At 42.2% G+C, this 20745-nt stretch overlaps 1 protein-coding gene across 2 annotated transcripts in view; it reads left to right on the top strand.

Moving 5' to 3' along the window:
• The window catches only part of SMS (spermine synthase), a 127377-nt gene that overhangs the window by 74946 nt on the left and 31686 nt on the right, over positions 1-20745 (top strand). For both annotated transcript variants that reach the window (XM_033948760.1, XM_033948761.1), the window contains exons 5-9: positions 466-641; positions 1411-1565; positions 11106-11195; positions 12958-13072; positions 16017-16096. In XM_033948760.1, coding sequence (XP_033804651.1) covers positions 466-641; positions 1411-1565; positions 11106-11195; positions 12958-13072; positions 16017-16096 — 616 coding nt within the window. The remainder of the gene's footprint in view (positions 1-465; positions 642-1410; positions 1566-11105; positions 11196-12957; positions 13073-16016; positions 16097-20745) is intronic.

Genomic DNA, 20745 nt, shown 5'->3' with positions numbered 1-20745 from the left:
CATAGGTAAGCAGCAAGAATTCTAAAATCTAACAAGTTCGGAGTTAACATACAAATCCGACTTAAGAATAGCTTTAAAAACATAACTCGTTCTTAACTCTTGTCTTGAAATGATTTAATGGGGCTCTTGTGTGGTACTTAACATTTTTTTCTCTGTTTTCCAACTGGAGGTGAGGGTATATGTTGGTTGGGGGGTGGGGGTGTATTTGGACTTAGATACACAGTGTAATTGGATTTATATACAAATAAGTCTTTAACCCAGCAAAACTACGAATTCTGATTTCATCTACAAAGATTTGTGTGGTGTGGTGTTTTGTTTTGTTTTTTGTTTTTAAACCAGTGCAGAGAGGTGTGTGTTAACATTTTCTTACCAGAATAGGGATATGATTTAATTAGGTAGGCTATTTGGTAACCTCTAATCAGTCACATGCATGTCTTGAGATATTTCTTTCCCTGTCTTTTCCAGTTTGCCAGCTATTACTCGTGGAGGCGCCATTGACAGATACTGGCCTACGGCGGACGGGCGGTTGGTGGAGTACGACATCGACAATATAGTGTATGATGAGGAATCGCCTTACCAGAACATAAAAATCCTGCATTCAAAACAGTTTGGAAATATTCTTATCCTCAATGGGGATGTTAGTAAGTATGACTGTTCCTTAAAATGGGAGAGAGGGGTTGGGTTTGTGACATTCTTTCCCAAATTCACTGGCAAAAATTGTGTAAATTCTTTGTTTTTTGCTTGGCTTTGTGACTCCAGAGACCTGTATGCCAAAGATTTTTCCCACTGCCCAGATTTTGGAAATATGCTCGCTAACAAAGTGATTTTGTTACAAGTTTTTTTTTGCTATGCGTGAACATGATGTATGTTACTGGAAGAGGTTGTGCTCTGTGCGCACTTTTCTTTGGAGGGGAACTGAGGCCGTAGCTCTCAAGCAGGCCAAATTGCTGTCTCGTTCCCTGATTTTCAAAGGGAATGGGCATGGAGACTTTCAGTTTGAGAATTGATACGGGTACAGAGAAAGTGAGATTGCTTTTCCTTGTGCTTGTGTGAATTCTGAAAACCGGCCTGTTAGTGTGCTCTGCTAGAACAATAGTGCCCATTGACAGTACGTCTGTCCATCCACATGCATAGTAAAAGTTATGAATATAAACCAGTGAATACATTTTGCTGAAATTCAGCTAGGAGATTTGGGGGAGTAAAAGCAGTAAGGGAGTTGAAATTTTGGCTCAAAAGTTCTGTGCAAAATTACAATGCCCTGTTTTCCCTGGCAACTCTTAATGTGCATCCCCTTGTTGACTTTCACCAGGGTTTGAGGAAGGGAAATTCTCTTTGTAGCCTGTTTTTCTACCATGTACTTTTTTGGCTTATTAATTCTTGTTCTGTTCTTTTTTTTCTTTGCTCCCCCAGATTTGGCAGAGAGTGACTTGGCATACACCCAAGCCATAATGGGCAGTGGGAAGGAGGACTTCTCTGGGAAGGAAGTACTGATCCTTGGAGGTGGAGATGGAGGGATACTGTATGAAATGGTCAAGTTGAAACCAAAGATGGTCACTATGGTGGAGATATCCTTTGCAAAACCAATGTATATTTCTGAGTGTGGTAAACATGTGCTTTTGATATCATAGAAAGCACTGATGATTTTTTTGTTTGTTTGTTTTAGTGATTCAGGTGTATATGATTTTGTGTTCTTAGTGGGCTTGGTTAACAAAATTTTAATCTCTCACCAAACGTCTTAAGCATCATGGCTCAGACCTTATATTTATAACATTCTATAAAAATATAGCTTCATTTTGCTCAACCCAGTAGATAGGTGTGATAACATAACGTAACATAACATTCTGCATATATATGGCAGGACCATGAAGCTCTATGCAGTTTACATGAGAGAAAGTTGTAAATAACAAAGTCTCAACCACAACCAATTTAGAAATCAACTCAATCAATTACCCTATTTAAACCACCCTAAAACTACTAGGTATTACTATTGACAGAGGCTGCACCATGCAACCACAAATAAAAAAACAATACAGAAATCTTTCGCAGTTATGAGAAACCTTAGACAAGTCCGAAAATTCTTCGAAAGAACACAATTTCAGCTCTTAGTACAATCTCTAATCCTAAGTATACTAGACTACTGCAACATCCTCTACCTCCCCTGCCCTGCAATAATGATTAAACAACTACAAACAATTCTAAACACAGCTCTGAGACTCGTCTACTCATTGAAGAAACATGACCACATTACAGAGGCATACATCGATTCACATTGGCTTCCAATACAATTTAAAACTATAAACGGAGACAGCTCAATCTACCTAAACAACTGCTTCATCCAAACTACCTCTACCAGGCATAGAAAAACACACACCCCATTCACATACCCCCCCCAATCAAAGAAGTAAAACGGAAAAAACTATACGACGGCCTACTAGCCACTTGAGCAGCAAAACTAGATAACCAAATCTCCAACCTACTGATAATAACCCAAGACTACAAGATGTTCAGAAAGGAAATAAAAACTATACTGTTCAAGAAATCCCTTAATAAGGCTTAAAACCACGAATACCTTCCATCTTACTATCCTCTCCCTAACCCCTGATCCTACCTGACCCACTCTTGGAAACGATCTTTGATCTAACTTTGTAACCCTCCTTCTTTAACTCTTTTTATAATCCGCATTGAACTGCAAGGTAATGGCGGAATAGAAATCTGTAATGTAATGTAATAACTTAATTTCCTATATACTTGGTGAACAAATATGTTTTCAAATGCCTCCTGAAATCTAAATAAGTGCTGGAAGTCATGATTAAGAAATTTAAGTCTTTGTCCCAGGACGCTGCCTGATAGGATAAGAGACGTTGGTGGAATTTTTTAAAATCTGCATCCTTTTACTGATGGAAAAATGAAAGTGGCATTTGAGTGTCTAGTATGTTTACTAGTTGCAAGTGAAAATGAATTCGTGAGGTAATTAGGGTTAAGACCAAATAGGGTTTTATAGCAAAAACACCCGAACTTAAACTTAATCCGAGTCTCCACTGGCAACCAGTTCAATTTGTGAAAGAAGGCAGTGACATGGTCATGCTTCTTTAGCTTGAAAATTAGTCTTACCGCTGCATTTTACAGTAATCCAGTTGACTCAGGACCAAGAGCTTCCATAAAGTGTGAAAACCCCGACTTACCAGCGCATCTACTTGATTCTTCATAGATAGGTGTGTCAGCCTAATTGGAGATTTTATGTTGATACTTTCCATTGTCATGGTGCAGCACCTTTAGTATGATTCCAGAGCTGGGCTGCTACTGTTTGGATTAAATGGGGGCAGTGGTGCTGTGAAGGAAGCATTCACAATCTCTGACAGAGGGTGATTTCATCCATTGCACTATAGTGACCTTGTGTCTAGATTTGGTGCATATCTGGTTTAAGAGCTGCAGCCTTTAATGACTAGGCTAGAGAGGAGATTATTAATATACTGTTTTAAGAATGGAGGCGTTGACTCCTGATCTGATTGATAGCCCCAAGGAGGACGAGAAATCAACCAAATCGAAGGATGAATTGGATAACAAAGTGGTGGTTGTCACATCTTCCAGCTATTAAGACTACATGTTATTTTTAATCTTATATGCTTTTGATTTTAAATAACAATGATTACCAGAAGTGGCGCTGTCTTGGCTAGACAGTAAAAAAAAAAATATATTAAGAATATAATCCTAACAACAACTAGAAATGAAAGAGAAAAATATGATATAAATTGCAAAAAAAAATAAAAAATATCAAACTCCCACTGATAATAGGGGATGGTGGTTGAGAGGAAGTGTGTGAAAGTCATGTTAAAAAAAACTTCAAGCTTAAGAGAGTGTCTTAATATTTATTTAGTATGTATTTAATATTTACGCATGGAGGGGAGGTATCGGTGAAACTTAGTGCTGTCCTGGCACTAGAGTATGACAGATCTGTGCCGAAATTCGGCCTCACTGTCACCACTAGATCACATCACTCTACTCCACCGCTATACAGACAGTAAACAAAGCCAATTGAGTTTTTGATTCATTGGAGTAGTTGTGAAATCTGCCAACAATCCTTTTATCTGTTTGGAGTCCCAGACTGGGACTGGGACAAATATACTTAGACTATGAAGAATGCAGAATGTCGCAGTATTTCCGATCTTTGATTTGAAAAAAATCAGATCATATTACGTTTTATTACAGAGAGCTCCATTTGAGGCCCGTATGATCTTTAAACTGGGAACACTCTGTTACGTCAAGCGCCTGAGTACCTATTAGAACTATTCACCTTATTCACATCGAATCGCCCACTGCGTAATACTGCTTTATTTATCCCCCCCCCCCCCAGTTCGATGTTATATATATTAGAAGTTCCAGCAACGCCTGTTTGCTTGTCAAGCAGTGAAATTGATTTATGGTTTGAAGAAATATGACCATGTGATGCGCTTCTATCGCGAGTTGCACTGGCTTCCGGTGGAGGCTTGCGTTTTGTTTAAGTTGGATTGTCTTTGTTATAAAATCATGTATGGTATTGCTCCAGTTTATATAACTGACAGATTCCTTATAGCATCTTATAAACCTAAAAGAGGATCGCATGCTTTGTTTCTTTTTCCATCTGTTCAGGGTTATGAAAGCAAGAAATCTTTGGATCATACATTGGCATTCCAGGCTGCTTCCTACAGTAAGGAATTTCGACCTTTGTTGAGTAGCGCTTGTTCTTACAAACATTTTGAACTCAATTGAAAACTTACCTTTTTTCAAAGTACCTGGTGAATTAATTTATGTTTGTTATTTTATTATTTATCTTTTGTTAACCACGTTGAACTTAACAGTTATGCGGTTTATAAGTACGATGTTATGTTATAAGGAGTTAAGGTCTCGTTCTTACATACATTTCAGAAAGTTACTAAAATCATTCTTGTTTATAAAATTTTTAGAGAACTGAATTGATTAACGATTACTCTGTAGTTCACTAGGAATGTCCAGTTTTCTATCTTGTGTGAACCGCATCAATCCGTGAGGTTTTGCGGTTTAGAAATGTAATATAAATGATCTCCCTAAGAACATAAGAATTGCCACTGCTGGGTCAGACCAGTGGTCCATCGTGCCCAGCAGTCCGCTCACGCATCAGCCCTCTGGTCAAAGACCAGCGACCTAACTGACACCAGCCCTACCTGCGTACGTTCCGGTTCAGCAGGAAATTGTCTAACTTTGTCTTGAATCCCTGGAGGGTGTTTCCCCTATGAGACTCCAGAAGAGTGTTCCAGTTGTCTATCACTCTCTGGGTGCAGGTACAGTATCTGTGACATTGGTGTCTAGCACAGCACCACACAACAGACAGACAATGGTGCTGCTCTGTGAATTCAGCCAGAGGAGTCGGGATGGTTTCACAAAGCAAAGTTTCTATTTACAGATTGTTTTGGATTTAGCAAACCACAAAGACAAGGAAGGAAGTGACAGAGAACACATGAGTTTTAATGTCAGGTTGCTAAAACCTTCTGTTTATTGTAGAATTTTTTTTCTGAATGTGGTGGGAGCTGTGTGGGTTAACCAAGCCCTTCCTTACTGCAAGAAAATTAAAATTAGATTTGTGCTACTAGAATAGGTTAAAAAAAAAAAAGAGACTGCAGGACAGCATTTTTATTTTTCATTGAAATGTTTGACATTATGAACTGTAGTTTTTGATTACCTTATTAGTAAAATAGTCATGGGGATTGATACAGAAAGCCATGCGGCTCAGTGAAAGTTACAAGGAAATCTCTTAGAGAGAGGAAGAGATAATGGTTACTGCAGATGAGCAGACTGGATGGATTATTTGACCTTTATCTGCATCATGTTACTATATACCACAGCTGTGCAATCATCAGTGAACATGCAAATTGCTGTCATGTTAGGAATGCAGCAGTAAGCTGCAGCTCATTGCAAACAGTCTCCTTTCTGTTGGTGCCTGAGCTCTGGTGCTGCTTGATTCGCCGATTCGAATGAATTCACCGATTCACTTTGGTGAATCAATTTGTTTTCTAAAAAAATTGGACTCACTAATTCAGTGAGTCATGAGTCTGCTGACATGCGTCCAGGTCTCCTAAAGCAGCGATGGCCAGCAGGCAGAGGCAGTGCAGTGAACAGGCTGCTTGTGGTCTGCCCCTCCAGGGCCTTCCCTCTGCCGTATCGCTGATGACATCACTGATGACTTGGCAGAGGGAAACCCTGGCAGGGCAGGCCAAGAGCAGCCTGATCAGAGTGCTGCCTCTGCCAAGACGGCCTCCACTGCTGCTTTAGGAGGCCCGAAACTGTCAGGTCTTAACTGTGGGGGGAGATCGTTCGGGAAGTGCTGCATAGAGGAATAGGAGGGATGGAAGGATGCTGCATAAGGGGATGGGAGGGATGGAAGGCTGCTACACAGGGAGATGGGAGGGAGGGCTGCTGCACAGGAGAATGGGAGGGAGGGAAGGCTGCTGCGGAGGAGGATGGGAAGGTGGGAGGGAATGCTGCTACAGAGGGGAATGGGAAGGAGGGAGGGAAGGCTGCTGCATAGGGGGGTTGGAGGGAGGGATGAAAGGCTGCTGCACAGGGGGATGGGAGGGAGGGCTGCTGCACAGGAGAATGGGAGGGAGGGAAGGCTGCTACAGAGGGGAATGGGAAGGAGGGAGGGTAGGCTGCTGCATGAGGGGAGAGGAGAAAAGAAGAATTGTTGGACATGGGGTGGAGGAAATGAAGGGAGAGATGCAACAAAATGATAGAAAGGTGTGAGAGGGAGAGGTTGTATTTTCAATATTGTATTTTCAGTCACTAGGAACAGGCAGGCTCCTTGGAATCACAGAGACCTTCCTGTCCACTATCAAAAATGTACACTGATACTTTTAGGCAGTTCTCATGCTGCACACGTACCCGGTGCCTTCCTGCCCGGCAGCGGCTCAAGTGACCATCAGTTCTTAGTTTACCGCAGAGCCGAGAAGTTGCGTTTTCCATTTCTTCTCAGTGCATCAAACTTAGAAATCTTTTTGTGGGCCTTCCTGTTTTTACTTTTTGTAATTTTCTTCATAATTCTTCATTTCTTTTGTTTTTAGTCATTCTTTTCAATTTGGTTAAATTTTGTTCTTTTTATTTTGGGGGGGTTGGCTTCAGGCTAACAGAAAGAAAATTAGCAGGTAAGAACCTAATTTCTCCTTTTATAGACCGGGTCTTCAACCAAAAGTTGCTCGACGCGGTTTAGTATCTAATATAATAAAACGGTAAGCCGCGCATGCGCACTTCCTATGCGTGCGTTTTCCGTGAGCTGTAGTGACCCATAGGAAGTGCGCATGCGCGTGTCTCTCCCTCCCCCGAATTCTGAGACCGCGCTGGAGGGGGGGAGGCTAAATATTTATTCCGCCGGCCCTCTCAGCTCTTACCACGTCTGCCAGAGAGTTGGTATAGAGGACGCTGTCGTGTCACCGTCTCCAAACTTCAGCACGGGACCGCAGCCACACGCTGATCGCCTCCAGAAGCCCGCTCCGCTCCTGCAACAGCTGGTCACAGTGCGTATGCGGCGGCCAGATCGGGAAAGCACAGCACAGCCGGCGACTCCCCCCTCCCGCCCTCACTCACCGCCAAAACCACCACCTCCTCCTTCTCGCCGGCTCACCCGCGTTTAAATGGAGAGAAAAGCGCTGCACTGCGCTAACGCTGGCTTTGCCGTCTTCTGTCCACTGTGGCCCCCCCTCTCTGACCACTTCCTGTTTCCGCTAGGGTTGGCCACAGTGGATAGAAGACGCCGAAGCCAGCGGTAGCGCGGTGCAGTGCTTTTCTCTCCATGCTGCTTCTGTGATGCGTACAGTGGTGGAGCCTGTGGCAGTTTATGGCACCTGTGGCAGTTCCGGAGAACAGATGGAAAAAGGACAGGATAGTGACAGCAACACTGGTGATGACGTGAAGAAGCAGCAGTCCGAGTCAGCAAGGAAACCAAATCAGAAGGAAAACAAAGCCCGTGCTGAGGGGACCACTTCAGAAAAAAAACAAAAACAGCATGACTGAGAAGGACAAAGCTGAGAAGAACGTTGAGAAGCTAACAGGAGAGGAAGCTACGAATGAGACAGAGAGGAAGGAGCCCTGTGCAGATGTTTCTGCCCCAGTGAATGGTGAATTTGCAGCCCAGCAGAATGAGAGTGGTGAAGACAAGAACCGGGAAGAAGACCACAGTTTGGGTAGTGTAAAGCAAAAGGTGCCGACTGAATATACACAGAATGACACACACATTGATGCTAAGATGGAAAAGTTAGGCAGTGACAGAGAGAGAGACAGATAGAAAGAAAGACAGAAAGCTGCCAAGGAGAGAGAGAAAGAAAGAAAGACAGACAGACAGTGGCCAAGGAGAGTGAGAGAGAGAGAGAGAGACAGAAAGAAAGAAAGAAAAACAGACAGACAGTGGCCAAGGAGAGATAGAGACAGAAAGAAAGAAAGAAGGCGACCAAGAATAGAGACAGAAAGAAAGAAAGACAGTGGCCAAGGAGAGAGAAAGAAAGACAGACAGCAGCCAAGGAGAGAGAAAGAAAGACAGACAGACAGACACATCTATTCTAGCACCCGTTAATGTAATGGGCTTAAAAACTAGTAGTATATAAATATGGAAGAAGAATGTAATCTAGAATGGCTTAGTTTCCAAAATGTTTAGTAAACAAGAAAGTTTTCAGAGCTTTCCAAAATAAAACGAAGGGGCCTAGACTTTTAAGTGAAAGCAGTAACTCATTCCAGAGCTCAGTTAGTTTGAAAATGAAAGAGTGGCTGAATCTCTTGAAAGTTCTGTTTTTACCCCTAAGGAAAGGAAATGTAAGTTTTAGTTTATTTGAACTCCTAGCGAGATGAGATCTGTGTACATTCCAATCTAAAGGAACCAAAGTAATAAAGATGCCAAAGAGAATTTTAAATGCAATACAAACACACTTAAATTAAACTCAAAGGTACACTGGAAGCCAATGTAATTCCTTAAGCAATGGGGTTATGTGATTGAATTTACTTTTACCAAAAATGAACTTGGCAGCGGTGCTCTGGTTCAGCATACTGACCTTTGAGTGACCAAGTACATTGAGTTGCAGTAATCCAACCTTTACAAGATAATTGACTGACCCAATACAGAGAAGTGTTGCTGATGAAAGAGCGCTCTCACTCTTCTCAGGATATGGAGGCTAAAGAAACACGTTTTAACAAGAGAATTTAGCTGATCCTTAAATGTAAGAGATGAATCAATAACAATACCCAATATTAGTGAGGAAAACTCAATTTTCAGAGATTCTCCTGAGTCTAAGGTCACAGCTGAGGGAAGAGAATCTAACTTTGGACCGATCCATAAGAGTTTGGTCTTAGCAGCATTCGATTTCATCTGGACCATCATTGCCCAGGACCGAAGCTTAGCAGGGCTACTGCAAATGCCGTCTTCACAGGCTTTAAAGATGCCCATGCCTACTTTAGTACAGCCTGAGGTTATATCATAGCATTGACTGAGGCTGTGTCACACACACCCCTGCTCAAACATCAAGCATTGGGATTGGCATGAATCTTTGACACACCTCGATGCATAGTTGACGTGCCCTCTTCTCTCCCTCCTCCCCCCCCAACTTTTTTCTCCAGTCCCTATGACCTTTCTTTCCCTCTTCTCTCTCTTACCATTTGCTTTGGCTGTCCTGTTGACATTATAGTTCTTTCAGACTTTTAACTATAATTTTACATGTAAACCACCTAGATCAGTGGTTCCCAACCCTGATCTGAAGGACCACCAGGCCAGTCGGGTTTTCAGGATAGCCCTAATGAATATGCTTGAGAGAAATCTGCATATAATGTTGGCTCCAGGCATGCAAATCTGCTCCATGCATATTCATTAGGGATATCCTGAAAACCCGACTGACCTGGGGGTCCTCAAGGACAAGGTTGAGAACCTCTGACCTAGATGGACTCCCTGAGTGCTATGTATCAAATTTAAATGAAACTTGGGGAGTCCATTCTAAAGCTCCTCCCGGGGAGTTCAGTACCAAACTGTTTGCTCTGGGAGATGAGTTCAGCCTTGCAGAAACCTCTTCTTACAGCTTAATTTAAAAAAAAAAAAAATTTTTAGAGCCCTTCCTCCCAGAATGGATAATATAGGAGCCCAGAATGGATAATATAGTAGTAGTCATTAGGTACTGCTTAAAACTTCCCTATCTGTCCCGGCAGGATCACAATCTAACTAAAGCACCATATTAAACATTTATTAACATACTACATATTAACATCACAAATAAATTAATAAAAGAAATAATAATAATAATAGTGTCAGTCCAGTCCTCAGGAAAGTAAAAAGAAGAGAAAAATAGTATTATAAACTCAAATAGAAATGAAAAAAAAAGCAAAATAGCTGTGAAGAGTGATAATCATCATGAGATCTCGGAAGCTGGTGGAAGAAGAGCTGCAGGGCCACTCCCAACGGATCTCTGTGAACTATTTTGAAAGCAAGGCTTTTATGGCAAAAAAAGAAACAAAATGAACAATGTGACCTGTTTCTGAAAGTGCACCAAGCAATTAGCATGTGCTGTTAATGCATTAGCATAATGACCTTTATCCTACTGACATGTCACGTGCTAACTTGTAGCCTGTTATGGGACTGGAATTGGGTGAGCAATGGGCAAGTATGAGCATTGCAGTTAGTGTATAGTTCTTAAAACGTTGTCAGTGGTGCAGCTGAGGTTGTGGGTTCGAGTCCAGTGCTCACCCCCTGTGACCCTAGGCAAATCACTTAACCCTTGTTAGATTGTGAGCCTGCTGGGACAGATAGGGAAAAAGCTCTCAGAGTATAAGTGGTATATAAATGATAAATAACTTGGATGCACTAGAGTGGTAAGTGCAACTTATCTAATTGTGAGTACACTTAATGCACGGTAGGAAAATCTGCATGGTAATTGTATGAGAACCTGCCCCCACCAAATTGGTGCACAGACTTTGCACTTACTATCTCTTAATTTTTATATATTAGTCAGGACTTGGGATCTCTTTAACTCCCTAACTCTCATATCAGTTTGTGGAGATATTGACTGTTGTTTTAGCAACCTGCCTTTTGCTTTTTGAAAAAAATTTTAAAATCCTTAACATGCTTCAACATTGATCAAATGGTGATTGATGGATGTAAAAAATACATGCGCAAGACATGTGGCGATGTTTTAGACAGCCTCCAGGGGAACTGTTACCAGGTAAAATATGTTGATTCTAGTATTAAATATATTTTTTCTTTGATGTTGTGAGGAGTAAGGAGAAAAAAAAGTGAAGCCAGAAAATGTATACAGTCGTGAGTTGTTATGTATTTTTTTTCCATTTGGATTCTGTTCCTCCTTTTTGCCCTTTTAGTTTAATCCCTGGTTTCATGTTGCCCTGTCCTCCAGGCCACCAGAAAACACTTTCTTATCCATTATTGGGCATGATAAAGGGGACAGAACTCATAGGAAAGGCTAAAGAGTCTGGGGGCTCTTCAGCTTGGAGAAGAGATACTAGAGGGGGCACATGATTAAGGTCTAGAAAATTCTGAGTGATATAGAATGGGTAAAACTGAATACATTTTTTCACTCTTTTGAAAACTAGAAAGACCAGGGGATACTCAATGAAATTACATGGAAATACATTAAAACAAATGTGAGGAAATATTTTTTTGCTCAGCAAATAGTTAAGCTCTGGAACATGTTGACAAAGGATGTGGATATCTTGAGAAGCAGACTGTGTTGAGAACCCCTGATCTGTAGGATATTACCAAAATATATAGACTGTCATTCTTAAGAACATAAGAGTTGTCATACTGGGACAATCCAAAGGTCCATCAAGCTCAGCGTCCTATTTCCAACAGTGGGTTAGCACAGGTCACAAGTACCTGGCAGAAACCCAAGGAGTAGCAACAGTCCAGAGCTGAGATTTTGATGTCATAAAGCCTCATTCGGCTAATGCCTAAGAGTCAAATTCATCAGTGATGTCACAATGGCTTTTGTTTGTTTGCATTTGTATTCTTTGTATATTCTGTGTTACTCTGGTTGACCTCAATAAACATGATTTAAAAAAACAAACAAACAATGGCTTGATTGTCCTATACATGGCGAACTTAAGAATTACCATACTGGTGCAGACCGCAGGACCATCAAGCCCATGAATCCCGTTTCCAACAGTGGCCAATGCAGGTCACAAGTACCTGACAAGACCTCAAGGAATAAAACAGATTTTAAGCTGATCATCCTAGGAATATGAGTGTTTTTGGATACTTGATATACCACTTTATCTTGCAAAAATTCACTCAGAGAATAGTTAAGCTCTGGAACGCATTGCCAGAGGTTGTGGTAAGGGTGGATAGCATAGCTGGTTTTAAGAGAGGTTTGGACAATTTCCTGGAGGAAAAGTCCATAGTCTGTTATTGAGAAAGCCACTGCTTGCCCTGGATCGGTAGCATGGAATGTTGCTACTCTTTGGAGTTCTAGAATCTTGCTCTCTGGGATTCCGGAATCTTGCTAATTTAGGATTCTGAATGGAATGTTGCTACTCCTTGGGTTTTGGGCAGGTACTAGTGACCTGGATTGACCACCGTGAGGACAGGCTACTGGGCTTGATGGACCATTGATCTGACCCAGTAAGGCTATTCTTATGTTCTAATAGGTCTTTTATATTTCTGGAATGAGAATTGAAGCCAGTACTGATAAATGGAGACCGGTGCCCCCCCCCCCCCCAGCACAACACACACACACTCACTCCTTGATGACTTTTTAAATCCCTTCTCCATGGAATGAGTGCAGGTCTCTGTGACCGATTCTTATGGGGTGCTTCCTACAGGCTCTCATCACCTGATTATTATTTTTTGACAATAATAGATGTTCTAAGGGTCCAGCTCTGATGTGAACTGAGTGTTGCTGTAATTCTGTGCTTTTCATTTCTAGACTTAATATTATGTTTCCAATCCTTAAAATGGTTTCTATGTTTTAGGTTTTAGTAGAGGACTGTATCCCAGTATTGAAGAGGTATGCTAAAGACGGACAGACATTTGATTATGTAATTAATGATCTGACGGCTGTTCCCATCTCCACATCCCCAGAAGAAGGTGAGCTATTACGCGTTTTGATATTTGACATTTCAATGCACGCAAGGCTGCTGTGCTGGGAGCGCTGGCATGCCGCTGCACTGCTTTACTCTCATCCTGTTGAATTTTAAGATGTAAAAGTTTGGCTTATTCACTCAGATGCCTATTGGAACTGAAAAGATCCATTTGTGGTGGTCTCTTCTTTTGATGCAATAGTACTTACTCTGTTCTGTAATATCTTATTTTTAAAAGATGCCAGTAACATAGTAGATGACGGCAGATAAAGACATGCATGGTCCATCCAGTCTGCCCAACAGTCACATTCATTGTCAAGACAATGTTGAACCAACAATCCAGTATATTGCATTTTACTTGCTAAGTTCCACTATAAGATGTCTTCTCCTACCCCCCAAGATATGCAAGACTTGCACTCAGATGATATGAATGTGGTATAAAATACGCATATTTGCTCCTGATCCATCTTTGCTATGTTCAGGGCTCAGGCTATAAAAAGTCTTCTCTTCATTGGCCTTACTTTTTAGCTACCGAGGTGCCGCAAAACCTACCCCAGCCCATCCTAATCTGCCTTGCCAAATACGGGACACAGACTGTAGAAGTTCATCTGGCATTGGCTTCACTTCACCATGAATTATTAATTCATGATTAAATCGTCTTTGAAATTTCTGGGACGTAGACCATAGAAGTCCGCCTGGTACTGTCCTTAGGTACCAACTACTGGAGTTGCCACAAAGCCCTCTCCATTTATCTTATGATATCAGGACATAGATCGTAAAAGTCTGCCAGACACTGTCCTTGAGTTCCAAAATTACTGGAGCTTGTTAGAGCCTTCTCCAGCACATCCTAAACCAAATTGCCATATATGAGACACAGACTGTGAAAGTCTTAGTTTTTCACAGCCACAGTCACCATCTAAGCACCATTTTATACATCAACCTTAGCTGTGTTTCAGATGGAAACACTTTGTCTCATCTGGTCTAATCTTTAATTATTTTTTTCTTTTCTGCCATAGTACTACAGGAAACCTAATCTCTTACCTCCTACCCCTGCCTGGACCCAGCAAGAATTTTCTGTACTTTCCTCATGCCACCAAGAATTCCTCCATTGGGAGGTGGTTCCTTAATTCCATTACCCTTTTTTTAAAAAAAGAAAAGTTTTTGATATTAAGTTTTAAACCTGATTTACAGAAAATACATCCATAGTAAGAAATAGAGGCAATATAGTAATAAAAGTTAAAGAATCAAATATGTTCCAAACCAATTTCTGAGGAAATAAATAAGGTGGGAAAGGGGGAAGGATCAAAATGAAAAATGGAAGGTGAGAAGCAAATACAGCTGATTGGTCAGCCATCAAAAGAAAATTCCAGACTACATTATTCTTTGACAAGAGTATAGTCCAAGATAGGGGAAGCCATGATTCCTAAGAACATAAGAATAGCCTTACTGGGTCAGACCGATGGTCCATCAAGCCCAGTAGCCCGTTCTCATGGTGGCCAATCTAGGTCACTAGTACCTGGCCAAAACTCAAGATGTAGCAGTATTCCATGCTACCAATTCAGGTCAAGCAGTGGCTTCCCCCATGTCTTTCTTAATAACAGACTATGGACTTTTCCTCCAGGAACTTGTCCAAATCTTTCTTAAAACCAGCTATGCTATCCGCTCTTACCACATCCTCTGGCAACGCGTTCCAGAGCTTAACTATTCTCTGAGTGAAAAAAAAATTTCCTCCATTTTGTTTTTAAAAGTATTTCCGTGTAACTTCATTGAGGGTCCCCTAGTCTTTGTAATTTTTAATGGAGCAAAAAATCGATCCACTTGTACCGTTCTACTCCACTCACGATTTTGTAGACTTCAATCGTATCTCCCCTCAGCCATCTCTTTTCCAAGCTGAAGAGCCCTAACTGTTTTAGTTTTTCCTCATAAGAGAGGAGTTCCATCTCCTTTACCCTCTTGGTTGCTCTTCTTTGAACATTTTCTAGCACCAATATATCTTTCTTGATATAAGGAGACCAGAATTGAACGGAGTACTCTAAATGAGGTTGCACCATGGAGCGATACAGGGGCAATATGACATTCTTAGTCTTGTTAACCATCCCTTTTTAAATAATTCCCAGCATCCTTTTTCTTTTTTGGCTGCTGCTACACATTGGGCGGAAGGTTTCATCGTATTGTCTACAATGATAGTCAGATCCCTTTTCTTGGGCACTAACCCCCAAGGTGAACCCTAGCATCCGGTAACTGTGATTCAGGTTATTCTTCCCAATGTGCATCACTTTGCATTTGTCCACATTAAATTTCATCTGCCACTTGGACGCCCAGTCTTCCCATTTCATAAGGTCCAATTGCAATTTTTCACAATCCGCATGCGTTTTAACAACTTTGAACAGTTTAGTGTCATCTGCAAATATAATCACCTCACTCGTACTCCCAATTTCCAGATCATTTATAAATAAGTTAAATAGCATTGGTCCCAGTACAGACCCCTGCGGCACTCCACTATTTGCTCTCCTCCATTGAGAAAAATGACCATTTAACCCTACCCACTGTTTTCTATCTGATAACAATTCCTTATCCACAACTGAGCTTTGCCACTTATCCCATGACTCTTTGATTTTCTCAGGAGCCTCTTGTGAGGAACTTTATCAAAAGCTTTCTGAAAATTTAGATTTACTATATCAACTGGCTCACCTTTATCCACATGTTTATTCACACCTTCAAAGAAGTCAATCAGATTTGTGAGGCAAGATCTCCCTTCGCCCTTTATGGAAAGAGTTATTGGAATATGTCATTCCAATAATTATAAGAGTGTTACTAGCAAGGGCTACAGTTGTACTGCAAGTTGGCATATGTAAGAAATGTAGACTCTAATATATTCTTAACCAGTAGATGCTTGTGGGTTCTGATTGTCTAATGCAGAAAATATATGTTAATTTATGCTTCAATTCCAGATTCTACTTGGGAGTTCCTACGACTGATTCTTGACCTTTCGATGAAAGTTCTGAAGCGTGATGGGAAATATTACACTCAGGTACGGTGTGCTCATTCTCTCACCTCAGGAAGCACTGTAACAACAACGAACCTTTTAACCAAGTCTAGCCCAGAATTCACCGGTTGTTCTGTACCAGTGGTCTCAAACTCGCTGCCCGGGGGCCACATGCGGCCCACCAGGTACAATTTTGAGGCCCTCGGTATGTTTATCATAATCGCAAAAGTAAAATAAAACAGTTTCTTGATCATATGTCTCTTTAGCTATAAATTACAATATTATTATTAAGACTTAGCCGAAAGGAAAGATTTATAAACTATAAAGAGTTTCAGCTCATGCAAAACTGTCATTTCTATAATAAGACATTAACTATTTTTTTCTGAGGCCTTCCAAGTACCTCCAAATTCAAAATGTGGCCCTGCAAAGGATTTGAGTTTGAGACCATTGTTCTAGAGTGTTTAGATTGAGTATGGGCAGAGTGTACAAGTGGGTCGGTACTCCAGGGATTCAATACAAGGTTGGACAAGTTCTGCTGAACCAGAACGAATGCAGATAGGGCTGGTCTCGGTTAGGGCACAGGTCTTTGACCTAGGGGCCGCCGCGTGAGCGGACTGCTGGGCACGATGGACCACTGGTCTGACCCAGCAGCGGCAATTCTTATGTTCTTATGTCATAAAATCCTATAAGTCATGTGCATTCTTCTGAAATCTTTTCATTGATGTTTATATCAGCTCTAGGGCTAGTGTAAATTTTAGCAGTTAATAGGATTTATTTACTGCCTTTTTGAAGAAATTCACCCAAGGATATGTACAGCAAAAATAAGTCTAACATAGGCAAAAGACAATCGCAACAGTAAATGCATTAAATAACAAAAGTGCAAGCAGGGTAAGTGCTGGTTTTGCTATATGCTGTATGCTTGTATTTTTATAAAGAAAAGCAGGTGCCTCCTTATATTACCATCTTGAAGGTCAATTCTGTAAATCGAGCACTCACATTTAACGCAGATTTTAATAAACATAAGCATTAGAACAGTGTTTTTCAACCTTTTTTGGGCAAAGGCACACTTGTTTCATGAAAAAAATCACGAGGCACACCACCATTAGAAAAAGTTAAAAAATTTAACTGTGCCTATATTGACTATATATAAATATATAGGAATCAAATAAACACAAAGAAAGTATTTTATAATGCTGCCACCGCCACTGGGGAATAGGCTGCCACTGCCGCCATCGGGAACAGGCCGGCACCGAGTTCTCCCTGCTTCTCTTCCCCGCAGGGCCGACCAACTCTCGCCACCCGTCATCAATTCTAACGTCGGAGAGGACGTTCTAGGCCAGCCAGGCAGCGATTGGCTGGCCCAGAACGTCCTCTCCGACGTCAGAATTGACGCGAGTGGCGAGAGTTGGCCGGCCCCACAGGGAAAAGCAGGGAGAACTTGGCGCCGGCCTGTTCCCGATGGCAGCGGTGGCACTCAAGTGGCTAAAGAGCCGCAGTTTGCCGGCCTAGGGACAACACTGGAGGGTGGCCAGCTGTGCACCCCCTTGGGATGTAAACCCGGGGTGGGGCAGACCGCCCCCCCCCACCCTGGTATGCCACTATCTGTACCTCACTCCCTCCCTATGACCAAAAATTCTCCTTTCTTCTATTCCCCGTGTACACAACCATCTCTTTCCCTCCCTTCCTCTCTCCAAAGTCCATGCCTTCTGTGTCCAAAAACGCATTCCCTCCCCCACCTCAGCATCTCTTTCCCTCCCTTCCTCTCTCCCAAGTCCATTTCTTCTGTGTCCAAAAACGCATTCCCTCCCCCACCTCAGCATCTCTTTCCCTCCCTTCCTCTCTCCCAAGTCCATGCCTTCTGTGTCCAAAAACCCATTCCCTCCCCCACCTCAGCATCTCTTTCCCTCCCTTCCTCTCTCCCAAGTCCATTTCTTCTGTGTCCAAAAACGCATTCCCTCCCCCACCTCAGCATCTCTTTCCCTCCCTTCCTCTCTCCCAAGTCCATTTCTTCTGTGTCCAAAAACGCATTCCCTCCCCCACCTCAGCATCTCTTTCCCTCCCTTCCTCTCTCCCAAGTCCATTTCTTCTGTGTCCAAAAACGCATTCCCTCCCCCACCTCAGCATCTCTTTCCCTCCCTTCCTCTCTCCCAAGTCCATTTCTTCTGTGTCCAAAAACGCATTCCCTCCCCCACCTCAGCATCTCTTTCCCTCTCTTCCTCTCTCCCAAGTTCATGCCTTGTGTCCAAAACGCACTCCCTCCCCCCTTTTGTGTTCCGTGTTTGCCTCCCAGCCCATCTTTGCAACTTTCTCAGCAAAACGAAGCTCAAGCCGCGAGGCTTGTCTTCTGCTTCCTGCCTGCCCTGCCGCGCACATATAGCCGACCGGAAGTATTCTCTGACGTCAGCGCTGACGTCGGAGGGCAGGCTTTGCTTAAGCCCTCCCTCCGACGTCAGCGCTGACATCGGGGAACGCTTGAGATCGGCTATATGTTAGCTGCAGGGCAGGCAGGAACAGAAGACGAGCCTCGCGGCTCGAGATGTATTGAACTCCGCGGGTCCCCCGTCCAGCTCTCTCCTATCCACGTGGGGCGGACCGCCCCTCTCCCTAGACTGGTGGTACTGCCCTGATGGCGGCCCTGACCGTACGGCACACCAGGCAACATCTCGCGGCACACTAGTGTGCCGCGGAACAGCGGTTGAAAAACACTGGTTTAGAATACTGACACACAACATTGCAAGTGCCAATAATCCACCCAAGCCCTAGGCTGCAAATATTCGCTTAACTTTTACAGAGTGAGTATTTGCAAGGGAGGTAGAGCATGGGTAGGGCAAAGAAATATTGCGTTCATTACGTACGTGCCTGCTCCATTTTGGTGCCTTCACTTAACACCATCTTTACGACTGGCTAAGTGCAGACACTTGGATCAGCCATTCCCAATCCCATCCTTGGGGCACAACTGGTTCCATCGGGTTTTCAGGATATCCACAGTGAATATGCATGAGTTAGATTTGCGTGCAGTTGAAGCAGTGCATGCAAATCTCTCGTGAGTGCATATTCTGACAACCCAAAGGGGACTAGGTGTGCCCTGAGGACTGGATTGAGAATGGCTGACTTAGATGACGAGTTGACACACAAATCTTAGAGCAATGAGGATATTTGAGCTCTAAGTGGTGCCGCTGAGGATCCTGAATAAAAGTTAAAAATATATACAGTACACTAATAAGGGTTTTAAGATAAAACAGGGGATAAGTGAACCACTGTTTTTTGGTGACTTAGATGTTAGGCACACCAATCACAGGTTACTCTTAGTATTCTATAATAGAATTTAGGCATCTAGGTGGTTCTGTTATAGAATAAACTACTTTCATGCGGCCGCAGAGTGCCTATGTTGGCGGTGTCCAGTTATAGATTTTACCCCTTTGACATCTTTCCTATAGTACAATTATATCTTGCATCCTACTAGTGGCTACAGGCATGGTTCTGAAGCACCAGATTGTGAAGCATGTTGGAAATTCTTTCTGAAGGAAAATGCCATTTAAAATACATTGCTAGAATGGAGAGAGTTACTGCAGAAACATCTCTGGTATAATTGGCCATGAGACTTGGTAAGGCATGGGACTGGTGACTGCATATCTTAAAATATTCTCTTGTTATAACACTTAGAGATCTGGAGAGATGAAAGTTGCAGCTGTAATCACTAGCATAGAAAGCAGCATTTGTTAAACAGAAACAATGTCATAAATTGTCTCTGCATGAAACTGAACATCAAAGTCCTTTTAAATGAATGCTTATTAATAAACATGATGCAGGAATAATCATCATTGTATCTTAAGGCAGAGGAACAGATCTGTTTGTTTATGCACCTAATATTTTACTGCAAGGCTGCAGGTTTGGTTGCTCTGTTATGCTTCTAAGGCAGGGATCTCAAAGTCCCTCCTTGAGGGCCGCAATCTAGTCGGTTTTCAGGATTTCCCCAATGAATATGCATTGAAAGCAGTGCATGCACATAGATCTCATGCATATCCATTGGAGAAATCCTGAAAACCCGACTGGATTGCGGCCCTCAAGGAGGGACTTTGAGACCCCTGTTCTAAGGGGATAATTTTGTGAAGTCAATTTTTGAGTGTATGGGACCTGGTTATAAAATTGTGATCACCATAAAAATATGTGCATATGTGTTTACTTTGCAGTGTGCAGGGGTGGAGTATAGGCGGAATTCACAAGCACACATTTACCTCCAAATTCTGGATATAGCGCCATAAGTTGTGTGCACAGCCGATTTGTGCTTGCAATTTAATGGTTTAACAAGCCAATTGGCGCCGATAATTGGCAATTAGCACCTTATAATTGATGCTAATTAGAAACAACATGCAGAACTTGGCACATTCTATAAAGTGTTGCATATTGGTTCTAGTGCCCGAATTACAAAAGGGGACATAGCTACGGAAGGAGCATGGACTGATTAAGGGCATTCCTAAAAGTTATGTACACTGTTATAGAATATGCCTGATCCATGCACTACTTAGGCGCAGGTTTTCTAGGCCTAAATGTTAACAATGCGTACGGCCGCTAAGCATGATTTTATATATGGCAACTTAGTTATAAGTGTTTGTTAACTGGTGTTTGTTAAACTGGTACAAGGAGAATCTGGATAAATTATATATCCCTTATATATTTGGGTATCCTTTATTCTT

The sequence above is a fragment of the Geotrypetes seraphini genome, chromosome 6 (assembly GCF_902459505.1).
Source record: "Geotrypetes seraphini chromosome 6, aGeoSer1.1, whole genome shotgun sequence".
Lineage (NCBI taxonomy): Eukaryota > Metazoa > Chordata > Amphibia > Gymnophiona > Dermophiidae > Geotrypetes > Geotrypetes seraphini.
This window is presented reverse-complemented; position numbering and strand designations above follow the sequence as displayed.